Here is a 15,565-nt window from a genome sequence, read left to right on the forward strand (position 1 = left end):
TCTGATACCTTTTAGTATCTCCAGGGTTCTTCCATGTATACAACCTTCTATCATGATTCTTAAACCAAGTGTTAGCTATGATTAAGTTGTGCTCTGTGCAAAATTCTACCAGGCGGCTTCCTCTTTCATTTCTTAGCCCCAATCCATATTCACCTACTATGTTTCCTTCTCTCCCTTTTCCTACACTCGAATTCCAGTCACCCATGACTATTAAATTTTCGTCTCCCTTCACTATCTGAATAATTTCTTTTATTTCATCATACATTTCTTCAATTTCTTCGTCATCTGCAGAGCTAGTTGGCATATAAACTTGCACTACTGTAGTAGGTGTGGGTTTCGTATCTATCTTGGCCACAATAATGCGTTCACTATGCTGTTTGTAGTAGCTTACCCGCATTCCTATTTTCCTATTCATTATTAAACCTACTCCTGCATTACCCCTATTTGACTTTGTGTTTATAACCCTGTAGTCACTTAACCAGAAGTCTTGTTCCTCCTGCCACCGAACTTCACTAATTCCCACTATATCTAACTTTAACCTATCCATTTCCCTTTTTAAATTTTCTAACCTACCTGCCCGATTAAGGGATCTGACATTCCACGCTCCGATCCGTAGAACGCCAGTTTTCTTTCTCCTGATAACGACATCCTCTTGAGTAGTCCCCGCCCGGAGATCCGAATGGGGTACTATTTTACCTCCGGAATATTTTACCCAAGAAGACGCCATCATCATTTAATCATACAGTAAAGCTGCATGCCCTCGGGAAAAATTACGGCCGTAGTTTCCCCTTGCTTTCAGCCGTTCGCAGTACCAGCACAGCAAGGCCGTTTTGGTTATTGTTACAAGGCCAGGTCAGTCAATCATCCAGACTGTTGCCCTTGCAACTACTGAAAAGGCTGCTGCCCCTCTTCAGGAACCACACGTTTGTCTGGCCTCTCAACAGATACCCCTCCGTTGTGGTTGTACCTACGGTACGGCTATCTGTATCGCTGAGGCACGCAAGCCTCCCCACCAACGGCAAGGTCCATGGTTCATGGGAAGAAGATTATCAACTTCAAACATTGGAGGTGTGATCAAAAAGCAAGGGAATTTTTTAATTTCGCGGCCTTCATACATCCGAATTTCAAAATTTTTTATCTTGTTAGTACACATGTTCCTGATGTATGTTTGCATTGTCAGCTATTTTGAATATTAAGTTTATTGTTGACTGTCGAAAAGGCTATACATGTTTTCGAGTGCTCGGCGAATTTTTACGTTCGAAGAAGACAGATCAAAGATTTTGCATTAAATTTTTCTTGAAAAATGGAATAATGCGCAGCATAGCATTCGAAACGTTGACTGTCGCTTTTGGCGAATCTGCTATAAGTAAGACAAGAATTAACGGGTGGTATAAACGTTCCGAAGAGTATTGAAAAGACGTTGAAGACGACGACCGCGCTGGATGCCATAGCAGATAAATTGCTGACGACGGCGCGGAAGAAGTAAAGAAAATGGTTCTGGAAAATCGCCAGATCACCATCAGATAGGCTGCTGATGATGTCGTAATATCTTTTGACTCATGCCAAGCAATGTTTTCGGATGCTGAGGGCATGAAACGTGTAGCAGCAAAGTTTGTTCCGAAACAGTTGAATTTCGACCAAAAACAACGTCGCGTAGACATCGCTCAGGGATTGCTGAATGAAGTCGACAACGATCCAGAACTTCTAAATGAGGTTATAACAGGTGACCAGATACGGGTATGTGGGTATGACGTCGAAACCAAAGTCTGAAGGTCCAAGACCAAAAAATATTCGACAAGTTCGACCACATGTGAAGGTTCTTCTCACCGTTTTCTTCGAGTACAGTGGGGTAGACATCATTAGTTCTTGTCTTATGGTCGTACGATCAATAACGATACTACCGGCAAGTTATGCGTCGTTTTATGACGAAGGAAACAACCAGTATTGTGGCCAAATCACTCGTGGAAATTGCATCACGATAGTGCTCTCCTCCGCACCCCAATTCTTGCTCGTGATTTTTTTGGCAAAACACCTAAACTGTTATGTTGTCTCAGCCACTGTAGTCGCCAGACATTGCCACCTGCGACTTCTTTCTATTCCAGAGGCTGAAGAGGTCCATGAGTGATGATGATGATGATGTTTGGTTTGTGGGGCGCTCAACTGCGTGGTTATCAGCGCCCGTACAATTACCCAATCTTTGCTCAGTCCAATTTTGCGACTTTCCTGGATGATGATGAAATGATGAGAACAACACAAACACCCAGTCATCTCGAGGCAGGTGAAAATCCCTGACCCCGCCGGGAATCGAACCCGGGACCCCGTGCTCGGGAAGCGAGAACGCTACCGCGAGACCACGAGCGGCGGACAAGGTCCATGAATGGACGTCGTTTTGCCACCATTGATGAGATAAAAACAGACTCGCTGAAGGAGCTGAATACCGTAACGAAAAGTCAGTTCCAGAAGTGCTTCCAAGATTGGAAATATTGCCGGCACAAGTGTATTACGGTGTGGTGACAAACGTATGGTGTATTTCCTAGTATCGTGTCGGACCTCTTTTTGCCGGCGTAGTGCAACAACTCGACGTGGCATGGACTCAAATGGCCAAGTCATTCGCTCGAATGGGCCAGAACGTTCTTCAAACCAATCGCGAACAACTGTGACCCAATGACATGGCACATTGACAGCCATAAAAGTTCCATCGTTGTTTGGAATCATGAAATCCATGAATAGCTGCAAATGGTCTCCAAGTAGCGAAACGTAACCATTTCCAGTCCTTGACCGGTTTAGATGGTCCAGGGGCTCCAGTCCATTCCCTGTCAAGGCAGCTCCAAAGCCCCTACCACGCCGTAGAGGAGAAGCGAGGCGACTGTTCCCCAATTGAAGCAGCTGATCGCCGCCATTTGCGGGGATGAATCCTAGTACTCGAGTTGTGATTTGAAGTATATGATACGCAACAAGGGCAAATTGAAGCACAAATTAAACACATGTTTGTCTAAAAAAATACTGAGTATTCGAGTCTATTTTAAAAATATACTTAAACGAATCAAGTTTCCTAATTTCCGAAATACGTCTGCATAGAGACGCGAAATTTAAGAATGTAAGGCTCTTTCCTGACAAGGTGGAGCGAGTTTACATCGAGTTATTTGCAGTAGATAATTACATGAAACATTTAAGGTAACAGACAGTACGATTATATTTGCCCCTAACTCCTTTGCCACTGCAATATTAGTGGAAAGTCCATCACGAGTAACAGCTAACACACTGACATTTACATCATACAACGTTGTAATGGCCATCTCCAATAACATGTCACTGTGAGTAACGTTAATAAGCGAGATTACTTTATCGTTTACTAAGTTTTTAGCTTTTAGTTCTTCTAAAATATTTGCTAATTTGCAAATCTTCTGCGTCTGTCTTTTGCACTTTTTGTTCACTGTATTTAACTTAGTCTTATATTGCCCAATTTTTGGGGTCAGGGATTTTCTCTGCCTCGTGATGACTGGGTGTTGTGTGATGTCCTTAGGTTAGTTAGGTTTAAGTAGTTCTACGTTCTAGGGGACTGATGACCATAGATGTTAAGTCCCATAGTGCTCAGAGCCATTTGAACCATTTTTTGCCCAATTTTTGATTCCTTCCTTTCTTCAATTTTTTTCGAACTTTTCCTTCAGCTTACTTGGACTTGATGGAAATGAATAATTGTGGTCTCCAGTGTAACCAGAAACGTGCACATCCACACACACGTTTTCTGCTGTCTCAACATTTCTCGGTTTTGGCTTTGGAGGTTTCCTTGCCTTGGTAACCTGGAAAAGGAACGTTTAAAATTATACACACTGACAGTATTTCCACACTATTTAATCTAAGCCTATATTGCACGATTTCCAGGACACTGTACCTTTTTCAAATGAGTTGCAAATCCAAATACTGTCGGTATAGCATCGTCCTTCAGTTGACGTCTATTTACATAATTTTCCATGTAAAAATTCTCTTCAAAATGAAGAGGGCACAGCAAATGATTTGCTGTCGGTTAGAATTTCTCTCTCCGAGTAGCAGCTATCCATTTCCCATTTATAAAATCATTTGTAAGGGGAAACCTAAACAAAAACAAACGCTCATGATGTATTATTTCTTCATGAAAATACTATATACAAGTAATAGAAAGCAACAAACAACCAGAAATGACTGACCTGTGACATGTAATATTGTATTCGTCTTCGTCTTTGCTTCCGTTCTTACTGTTACAATTAAAAGCAGCACACGAACGAACCACGTTTACGCACTGTTTCCCTGCAAATGGCAGCTTGTATCACGTTCAATGTGGGGACGCGACACTAGCGCCAATGCGCTGTCTTGTTTTTATTTAGTAAGTCTGGGCAGCTCACACCTTTATGGAGCCACCGCCATCTTGCCGAGTGCTTTGTTGACAACTTGGGTAGATGGTTCCGTGGCGTATGTGCCATACCCCAACCCTATCATCAGTTCTTACCAACGTAAATAGGGACTCATCTGACCAGGCCATGGTTTTACAGTCGTAGAGCGTCCGACCGACATGTCACGAGCCCAGGAGAGGCGCTGCAGGCGATGTCGTGCTGTTAGCGAAGGCGCTTGCATCGGTCATGTACTGCCGTAGTCTATTAAGGCAAAATTTCGCCGCACTGACCGAACAGATACGTTCGTCGTAATCCCCACGTTGATTTCAGCCGTTACTTCTCGTAGCCTGCTGCTGGCTTGTGTGAAACAGTTATGTTCACACGCAGAACGAAGCTACAGCGCAAACATCAACACTGTTAACAGATAACAATATATGCACATCCAACACGTCTCCCAGAGAAAGTTAAGATACCTTGGAGTCTGGCTGGCCGCCCATGGAACGCCTCTTTTCCAGTCGTCCCAAGGCAACGAGACCATTTGGGATTCGTGCCAAGCATTTGCTTGAGTCCCTTGGTGTGGAGGGTGTGGCACCCCAACTCCAGGGTTTTACCTGCCTGCCTCCTTGGTTGCTCCAGAGGCCAGCGTCCTTTTAGACTTGTCAGAGTACCGGAGGAGCTGCAACCCTGCGTTTGTTTTTACCTCCTTATTTTACGATATTTTAAACCAGCACCCCGGCCATGTACCAGTATTTACGGATGGCTCTAAACAGGGGGACTCTGTTGGTTGTGCTGTTGTTTTCCCTGATCGAGTCGTCAAGTTACGGCTTCCTGCGGCGTTTACCATCATTGATGCCGAATTGTTTGCGATCTTGCGGGCATTGGAGCAGATGAGATGTGTTCCCAGTCTTAAGTTTCTCATCTGTTCTGACTCCCTGAGTGCCCTTCAGACCATGCAACACTTGTACCCAGCGGATAGGGTCGTCCAGAACATCCATGATGCTCTAATCCACCTGCAACAGCAGGGGAAGGAGGTTTCTTTCTGCTGGGTGCCGGGGCACGTGGGTATTAAGGGAAACGAACTGACGAATGTGGCTGCCAAAGATGCATGTTCCCTCCCTCACGTTGTTGAATGTGCGTTTTCGTATTATGCGTCAATGGGAAGAGGAGTGGCTGGCAGTCGGTGAAAATAAGCTGCGTCTGGTCAAGGCCATGGCGTACGTTCTACCAGTTGTGCAGGCGGGATGAGGTTCTCCTCACTCGCCTCCGCATCGGGCACAGTCCCTTAACGCATGGTTTTTTTTTTACTCCGGCGGGAGGACCCCCCAATCTGCAGTGCTTGTGGCGTCCAGATTACTGTCCGCCACATTTTACTTGACTGTCTTTTATTCTCTGACCAGAGGGCAGTGGTTTCCTTGCCACCGGATTTGCCCTCTATTTTGTAAGACGACGCAACGACTGTGGTTAAGGTCTTACGGTTTTGTGTCCTGTCCAATTTGTTGCCTCAGATTTTAGGGAGAGGATTTTAATGTGCTGCTGGGTGCAGGTTTTAGGTAAGAGGTCCGCCAGTCACGATTACCTATTTGTTTCACTTCGATGTCTGTTCTCTTTTCCTTGCGTTTCCTTTCCTTTTTTAGTGCGTTTCTTCTCCTCTTGTTTTGCCTCTGTATGTGAGGATTTGGAACTGCGTCAGGTCTGTGTCTTTTAGCCGTTCTCCTTGTAGTGTTGGCAGAAGAGCCAACACCGTGTTGCTAGAGGAGGCCGAAATGCACGCGTTTAAGCTGGCGTGAGGTCTGGAACAGTTAAAGGAGTTGAGTCTAATAAATAAAGTACGAAGCTCTTGGAATACTTAACTTTATTCCATAATTGGTGAACATCGGTCTGACGGTACATGCTTTATAAGATAACCAGCAAAAGATAAATGTCGCCTTGCTAGGTCATAGCAATTGACGTAGCTGAAGGCTATGCTAACTATCGTCTCGGCAAATGAGAGCGTATTTGTCAGTGTAGCTTCGCTAGCAAAGTCGGCTGTACAACTGGGGCGAGTGCTAGGACGTCTCTCTAGACCTGCCGTGTGGCGCCGCTCGGTCTGCAATCACTGACAGTGGCGACACGCGGGTCCGACGTATACTAGCGGACCGCGGCCGATTTAAAGGCTACCACCTAGCAAGTGTGGTGTCTGGCGGTGACACCACACTCCTTGTTCGCTGTCCGTCTCCGTCCCTTCACCGCATGTGTTTCTGTTTCTATGCGTTTGGGCGCTGATGACCACGCTGTTTAGCGTCCGAAAACCTCAAACCACACGCACACACACACACTCACACACACACATACACGCACACACACACACACGGAAACTTACATGAGGGGACTACATAGAATACGTTGCCAACAGAGCGCACATGAGGCACAAACAAGTCTACCCAGCGCTGAACAGGTAAAGTACACTAAATAGGAGGGTATCGAGGTGCAAATACATGACACTAATCAGACCTCTGATGTATGCAGCTCCCGCAGTTTTTACGCGCCTACGCCGCCTGCAGGTCGTACGGGACAAAGTGCTACGTATCATTAGCAACGCCCCAAGCTACACTCGCACCACGGATCTTCTCAATGAAAACCGCCTTGAAACCCTCCATGAAGTATTCAAAACACTCGCCACACGACTAGACAGGAACTTGAGACACTCGAACAATCCTTTCGTCCTTACTCTGGGGAACTATGATCACAACCATAGGTGAATGTATAAGCGACCAAAGGCACTGTTAGCTAGGGTACAACCACCTATAGCGAGCTAACAAACACGCACAAGCGACAATATCGGCGATCCCCTGTATATCAGCAATGCTGGCTGGACAAGCCAGCTACTATCACAGCCGGCCAACACGCAACAGCAGGGAAGCCGATAAACTCGCACACTAACGCACAAACAAACCGCCTACACTACTCTACACGGTGCATCCGCTATATGACTAACCGATGATGAACTCACAGGTATGCTGATGCTGGCCAAGACGACAACGCCCTACCGCTGCAGCAGCCAGGTGAAAACGCCTCGCAATGTCAAAGGTATCCGCCTGCATGATACCCACTACTAACTTACCTAATCCTTGCATGATCTGTTGCAGATAGCAAGCAATACGATGCTGCTCTTGCTACCCGACACGACTATCCCAGAGGTCTTTTCCCTCGGCTTTTGCCTTGGCACGTTTTTTTTCCGCTCTTCAAGCCGCTGCCCTTCGTTCAATTTTCGACCCAGTCTATTTCCACTGCGTGCGTATTAATGGTTAATCATAACCAGACGTACGCAAACATCACAGTAGCCACATCCTGTGAAGACCTCACATGGTGAACACTAACCACTATGCAGAGGTGGCAGTAGACCTTTTGTGTTGGCCATCATGCCAGCGTGAGCGTCGAGGGGCTTCACCCAGAAGCTTGTCTGTTTACACTGACAATGCTACCCAAACGCCGCTGCTCTCGGTCGTTAAGTGAAGGCATTCAGCCACCGCATTGTCTGTGACAAGAGGTAATGACTGAAATTTGGTATTCTCGGCACACTCTTGACACTGTGGATCGCAGAATATTGAATTTCCTAACGGTGTCCGAAATGAAGAGTCCCTTGCTTCTAGCTCCAACTATAATTCGGCGTTCAATGTCCGTTAACTCCAGTCTATGGCCGTAATCACGTCGGAAACCTTTTCACATGAATCACCTGAGTACAAATCACAGCTCTGCCAACGCAATGCCCTTCTATACCTTGTGTATATGTGCATATCGTTATCTAATGACTTTCATCTAAGTTTTTATATGAAAGGAATCACTTTGAAGGAGACGAAGCAAATTTTTTTAAGAAAAACAAAAATTCCCGCTACTTTTTGATCACCCTTCGTATGACACATTCATAATTATCTTAATAACACAGAAGTAATCTACCTTCAAAAATACTGAGTGCATAACGATTAGTTCTCTAGAATGTAAGTTTTCTGCCTCTCATGTAAAATTTAGTTTCTGTGACATGGTAATCTCCAAAGTTACCAACTTGGTTACATTAAAAGCGGAAATTTTTGACTCTTGCCCTCCCTTGAATAAATTTCTGCCGTCTCCTGTGCGTGGATGACTGTTTATCTGGGAGGAGCCTCAACTCCACGTGTACCCGTATGTCTTGACCAGGCAGAACACTAATACCGCTTTCCAAAAATTCTCCTCTAGTTTTTTTTTACTGATCAGTTTTTTTCGTTGCTCGTCTAAAACCGTTTCAGTTCTAGAAAAATATTGCAGAAAGTATTAAATCGTTCCTCCGAAATATGTTACTTCCACCCGTCTTCCGCTACCGTCAGCTACTAGGGTAAGTCAAAAAGTATCTGCAATTTTGCTCTAAATTTCTTTAGGCTTTCTCTGCGGCTTTGAGTGCTCACGAGCCGGTAGATGGCACCGTTGTCTTCGCCTGTGATAGGTTTCTACATTGCGTTGTTGCGACGTAATAATGGCCGGACCACGCTCTGTTTCAAAGACGTGAGCAAAACGTGGGGCGGGGGCGGGGGAGGGGGCAAAAGGTCAGGATGCCCCCTCCCCCCTCTCCAAATCACTTAATGAAACTAGACATGATCTAGTTGATATGTAGTGAAATTGAAAGATATTTTGATTTTCAGTCATATGACGAAAAAGGGATACGCACTATCGATAGTCAGCAAGGCCAACGACAGATTTAAACAATCTGTACAACAACAGCACTATCGGCTATCGCCCATCCCTGTTTCAGCCAAGACCATATGTTGGTCTTGCTTGAGCTCAGTTGTATTTTTGTTAATCAGTTCAGTTCTTACTTGCAGCTCAATTTAATATAAGTGCTACCGTTTATTGTTTTTGTTGTGTGTGCTGTTGTGACAGTTTCTAATTATGGATAAGTCAGTAACAAGAGGAAAACCTATTTTGATTCATACACTCGTGTTATGGGAAATTAAAAATATGTACGCACTACTACAATACCCTAGTTACCTATCTATAGCAGTTTAATGATAGCACTGGAGTCGTTATTTGGTGGTTGGTAGAACTTTGGGGTTTCAATACTTCAGTATTTCACAAGGCAGTGGAGCGGTAAATATCATTACAAATAATATTAAATTAAAATCAGTACATATAAAAATACACTTGGATTTGTCTGTGTTGCCCAAAAATGCGTTGATCGACAAAAATATAGCCCAAACGGCGATGGTTGCATTTCTTTAAAAAATTTGCTCAATATTCCATCATTAGTAGCCATTTTTTCGTCCAAAATATAGTTACCCTATTGTACGGTACTATAATAACTGAAGCTAGCAATTCCACATGCAATTAAATCTTAAAATAGCATGTATTCATGCATTATCAAATGACTAAATGCTCACCATTAAAGGAGAAACACGCAGTGTCAGAATTCAGTATTTTAATGTGAAGTATTTTATTTGATTTTGAAACAATATACAACAACCAGTTTTTTCCAAGTTCTCCAATGACTTGGAGCAGCTCTTCACGTTGAGCCAATGAGCTAGCAATCCCTGGATTCGGGAGCCGAGGAAGTTTGAATCCATCCCCTTGTAACGTTAAAAATAGTTTTCTGTGGTTTCCCATTTTCATTTTAGGCAAATGCCGCGGTTGATCCCTTGCTATAGGCCACAGCCAATTCTTTCAGAATACCTTTCTTTCCTGACAGATTCCAATTCCCTTGAATATGAAGCCCATCTGCTGAAGCAAAGAGCTGCATTGAAGCATCTCTCCGTAGACTCTTGCGACTAAAAGCCATATGAACACAAATAATAATCCAAATTCTCCTCATTTAGGCTCATGTATTTGTCTGTCGAAACATTCTTTAATGACAAAAACGGTCTTTCCTACATTGCAAGCCCTGACAGATGCATACATAAATGAGGAAATCTGTAAAAATGTAAGGTTGAATAATTCTTGTTTGTCGAACAGAGATCTCTCTATTCCAAAAGCACTATCGATAATATTGACAGTATGCCAAACATTAACGCTCGTCCACTCCTGAACACTTCCTCAGCTCAAATCCGAACTGAAAGAAGAAAAGTGTTAAACGACCTTGGAGGATGAAGGGAAATTGGAGCAAGAGTGTTTCTTATTGGTTTGCCGAAATACAGTACTTCATAGTAACGAGATTATACCTCCGCTTGGTGAAAACACCGAAATCATTGGTGGAATAAAATGGTTTATCGTTCTTTATGGAAATTTTCAGGATACATGAAAACCATGAGTCTTCTTACATCCTCTTTAACAAATCGGACTCCGACCTTTGACAAAATTCAGGATACGTCCTTGTCTGTTTGTACTATAGAAGAACATCGCTCCGTAATCGGTTTTTTCGTCATCTTTTTTTTTTTTCAGCACAATACAGCGAAGTGTTTACTAGTGCACTGAGCAGTTCAGAAGTGGTCAAACGAGCGTGAAGGATGAGGAAGAAGCAGTGCGTCTGGTTACAGCCACAGCTGACGCCAATACTGAACAAGTCTGTACCTTGATTCTTAATAACAGGCGAGTGACTGTTAATGATGTGGCAAACAGATTCAGGTTAGTCATGGTGCTGCATATTAAATCATGCATAACAGGCTCAGCTTTTAGAAGTCTATGAGCGATGGTTTCCAAAACAATACGATGAAGAGCACAATCGTATTCATGAAAAAATCTGTCGGCATCTACTAACAAAGGTGAAATGTTTCTGAAGCGAACCATCACTGTAGATGAAACATGGATTCACCACTTCGAACCAGAGAACAGCTCTGATCAACAGGTTATGGAAGCGGTGCGTAAATGGCTTGCTGCGCAGCCTAACCCATTGTTTGCAGAGGGTATCAGAAAATGTGCAGCGGTGAACCAAGTGTATTAAAAAGCGGGCTGTATCCAGTTTCTCGAAAAGGAAGGAAAGAGGATTAGGGTTCGACATTCTGTCGACAAGAACGTCAGTAGAGACGGAGCACAAACTCGCAATGTTTCAAGGATGGGAAGAAAAAGCAGTCGTTCACTTGCAAAGTAACCATCCTGGCAGTTGCCTGGAGTGATTAAGGGAAATCATGGATAATCTAAATCTGGATGGCCGGACGCGAATTTGAATCCTCGTTCTCAAATGTGCTAATGACTGTGAAATCTCGCTCGGTCAGTCTTTCGACCGGTTTGATTGACGTCCTACCAGCATCGTACTCTCCACTGAACTGTCCGCACAAAATTCGCTGGATGAAGTAGTTTTCCAGTCAGATGAAGAAGGATTTGATAGGAAGGTTATGGTTGAAGATCCAGTCGATTACGCGGTCATTAGTGACGGTTTTGCCAGAAGATACAAGTGGGCCATGCCTAGCAATGTACTGAGCTTAAAAATGCCATCTTCATTTCTCTTTAGTTCTTGAACTCCTTACAGTCCTTTAGGGAGATAAAAAGTATTTGTGCACTGGTGTGTCCCTCAGTCTCATTATCTTAAGATCATAACAGGCCACGATGGAGCTTTTTACTGAACAGCGTTCACTACATGAGATGGGAAGCAGACCTCAAGACCCTTTAAACAATCTTTGAAATTTAAAGGGAAACAATTGATCTAAAAACAGTTATTACAGCCTGAGCACCTGCTCTTCAATGCTGCTCGCTATGAAACTTATATCACATGTTTCAAGAATAGTTGTTACCCGAAACTAACCAGGTAGCACAACATGCTATCCAAACCTTTTCGTCTTTATTCATACGCTTCATAATGTTAAGTTTTTCCAGAAATAATTGTAATAACAGAAACTCCAAAATAAGTTCCTAAATTCCTACCATGACACAAACTCTACCATAATCCTTTAGCTATTCAAATCGTATTTCAGCGTATACCGTCGCTACCGTTTGATATCTGACCGCTGGTCACCTCTAATAAGTGAACTGCTAAGGATAATCACTTTATTCACTCCTTTCTCCTGTTTTCTATATTCGCTAGATGGCGAGGACAGAAATAAAACGATTCGTTCCCGAAATATGGGAGGGATCTAAAAAAGAATTATGTAAGTTTCTTCGAGTTAAATGCCCGGATGATTCATATGTAATTAGTTTACTTTCATTGAAAGTTCATTGCTGGAGTTGCAATGGAGAAGAATGCAGTCAGCTGATTTGATCAGAAATACAGAAGGCATATATTCCCTAATATTCACTCACTAACGCAACAGCTACCTCACTGACGTGAACAGTTTCAACGAACTGCTTTTTTCTCCCTTGCTCACGAATGTCATGAAACCAGCCACGTAACGTACCTTTGTTTTCACTATGGGATCAGCTGACTGCGCCTGGTCGCTTTCCTCGGCCGCTGCTGCCATCTGCTGAAATATTCGCCCACATACCACTGAACCCTTTCCATTGTTATTTCTGAGGATAAAGATGGCTGCTGGATGTTGTGGAACCAAGAAACAGAAGCTGAACAATTCTACCAGTATAACATGTAACGGAACATCGTTAATACCAAATGGAGTGCGAAATGGAATGGTGGCGCATCCAGAAATGTGCTTTTTTTGTTTCGATGTTTTATATTGTCATTTACATAGCCTTGAGCCTCCGAAAACCCCTAACTTCTGCAACGATCCATAGTGAGTATTTTATTACTGTACTTTTATGACTGTATATAATTTTTTGGTAATTTTGTTCGTCGCAGTTCTATGTTTTAATGCAGGCAAATTTACGGTCAAGCTGGATCCTAAGTGCAAGTGCAGGTATTCCTAGTTTCTATGACGAGTTGCATTACCAGTCAGTTTTTTCACTAAATAACGTAATTGATTGGGTTTTGGCTGCATATTTGTGCAGTTCTTCAGCGTAAATTTTATTTGATTAGCAGAACCAACTCAGAAATAAAATACGCTTCAGAATGTGCAGCAGCTTATTTTGCTGATTAGCATTTGAACAAAATAGTGAAGCAAAGACCCTAGGAGTCTCCAAAATGTACTGATTGTATTGTATTCAAATGATATTAATGCAATCCTTTTCTGTTTGTTGAAATTAATGCAACGGCAGGAAAACAAATATATATTTGCCATACAGTGTAACCCTATTTGTTGGAAAAGATCAGAAGTAAAATAGAAAAATATATTATTGATATTGACATAATGGTTCCTCGTAATTGGCAGTAGTTAAAGATAGTGGCAAGTAGCCATATGTTTCAGCTGTGTACCTTTATTGCTGCTTACCAAAGGCCTGCTTTGTGATGGAAATCTAAAAAAAAACATGCCCTCATGTTGCCTGTGTTTGAAGGAACAAGAATTTAGAAAAAAAATTGCAAGAAATAATTACTAAATGTTGTTGACAAGTAGCTTTTCCTTGCATAAAATAGTAGAAGCTGTTATTTTTTATGTGGAGTCAAGTAGACATCAACAAGATACGATATCGGGGTTATGTTGGATAACCCTTCTTCTGTAAAAAGTTTGATGATACTGTTTGTTAATGTACTGTTTGCTCATTTGGAGAGTTTGTCATTTCTAGTCAGCAACTAACTATAGTTGAGACTTAACTTAGTAATGCTGCTGTTATTGAAATGACAATTGTAGTAGAAAGATATTGTAATTAGTGTTTACTTTCTAGCAGGGAGCATCAGTTCGAGAGTTTGATCATTGACCTATAATTTTTCTTTGGTAGCAGCTGGTGGTTGTTTTGACTATATTTCGAAACAGAACAAATACTCAAACCTTTGTGGTTTAAACCTATTTTGTCTAGCTAGTCATTTTCCCTATCACCAGTCAGTAGTTACTTTGTGTTCATGTTTCACTGTTCTTAGTAGTTTTGACCTTACTATTTCGTAGGAAAATGTAGTAGGTCATCAGGATGAGGGAGATTTTACTGTTATTGTTCACAAACACACTCTAGAACTACATATATCCTCATTTGTTCTGTAAATTTATTGTAAATTAAGATTGAAGTTGCAAAGTTGTGTCTAGTGATTTTAATTAATTGTTTCAAACACTCTGGAAACAATGTTCATTAAGGATATTCAGCCAGCTATATTGTGCATTGATAAATACTGCTTTTGTTTGTTGTTCTCACAAAGTGTCACTTAAATGCTGCAACGTATACAAATTAAATTTTTCTGTCTTGTTTCAGTCCCCTGTTCGTGACATGGAAGATTGGAAAGGATAGGCGGCTACGAGGCTGTATAGGCACCTTTAATGCCATGAATCTCCACTGCGGATTGCGGGAGTATGCAGTAACCAGGTGAGCAGAGCTCTCAGACTGGTTTCCCCTGGCCGGACACTTCACTGCTTTGATTTTGATTGAAGTATTAGTTTTAATAAGTCTAAGGAACTATTGTGGCCTTATCTTTATATAGATATGTGAATTCATGTTTGGAACTGGTAAGTAACTTATAGGGCATTCTGAGTAGGTCTGACCCACTGCCAAAGCTCCTAATCCTAACCTGTAAATGGAGGAAATGTTTGTAAAGAAGTTGTTGGTCAGTGGATCCATTCTATTGTGTTGCTTGAAAGATGAAAATAGGGTGGGGGAAGGGATTGGAATTGGTTACTGTACAATAATGGTGATGTAGAATTAGAGATAGTGTTGCTTCTGCTGAAGTTCGTACTAGATAGCTTAGCTCTCGTGTTTTTTTTCCAGGTTTGTATATGGGACAGGCTTCAGTTCCTCTTGTAAGTGAATCCTCAACAAATATATTTGGCCATAAAGACATAATATAATTTTCTTCGCTTTCAATGCACAAATCTAGCATCATTGAAGAATCATGTTAATCTGCATTTCTAAACTAGGCACGTCTTAAGAAGGGGAAAGCATAGATGATTTATGTGGAAATAATACACGAATTCACATGAACAGATCTGTATTAATGGAGTTGAAACACAGTAGGCAAATTACACACCAGGTGAAGTTTAGTTGCTAGATAATGAAGTGATACAGCTTATTGAGTTCATATTTTCTTAAAGTTGTGGAATTTTTTTGCCTTGACTTAAAAACGTTCTTTCAAAAGTTCGCCATGCTGTCTTAAAGCTGAAAACAGTTACATGTATCATGAGAAGCAAATACAAATAGCTTACATGTTACTGAGAGGTGTCTGTGTGTAACTCGTTTCCATTAAGTAATTAACTTTCTTTAATAAGGTGTTATGGAGTGTCATGCATTCATGTTCTAGATTACCCTTTTGGCATGTAGTGACGTCCCCTGTGGTAATACCTCTTTCCTGGGTGCACTATTGT

The 15,565-nt window shown here is 42.2% G+C and overlaps 1 protein-coding gene across 1 annotated transcript in view; it reads left to right on the plus strand.

Annotated features, from left to right (window-relative positions):
• Nucleotides 1–12,714: 12,714 nt before the first annotated feature.
• LOC126161501 (AMME syndrome candidate gene 1 protein homolog) overlaps nucleotides 12,715–15,565 on the plus strand; it is a 60,262-nt gene continuing 57,411 nt past the window's right edge. Inside the window, exons 1-2 of the mRNA XM_049917399.1 lie at nucleotides 12,715–12,961; nucleotides 14,463–14,573. Of these exons, the coding sequence (XP_049773356.1) occupies nucleotides 12,756–12,961; nucleotides 14,463–14,573 (317 nt within the window). The 5' untranslated portion in view covers nucleotides 12,715–12,755. The remainder of the gene's footprint in view (nucleotides 12,962–14,462; nucleotides 14,574–15,565) is intronic.

The sequence above is a fragment of the Schistocerca cancellata genome, chromosome 2, assembly GCF_023864275.1.
Source record: "Schistocerca cancellata isolate TAMUIC-IGC-003103 chromosome 2, iqSchCanc2.1, whole genome shotgun sequence".
NCBI classification, from domain to species: Eukaryota; Metazoa; Arthropoda; class Insecta; order Orthoptera; family Acrididae; genus Schistocerca; species Schistocerca cancellata.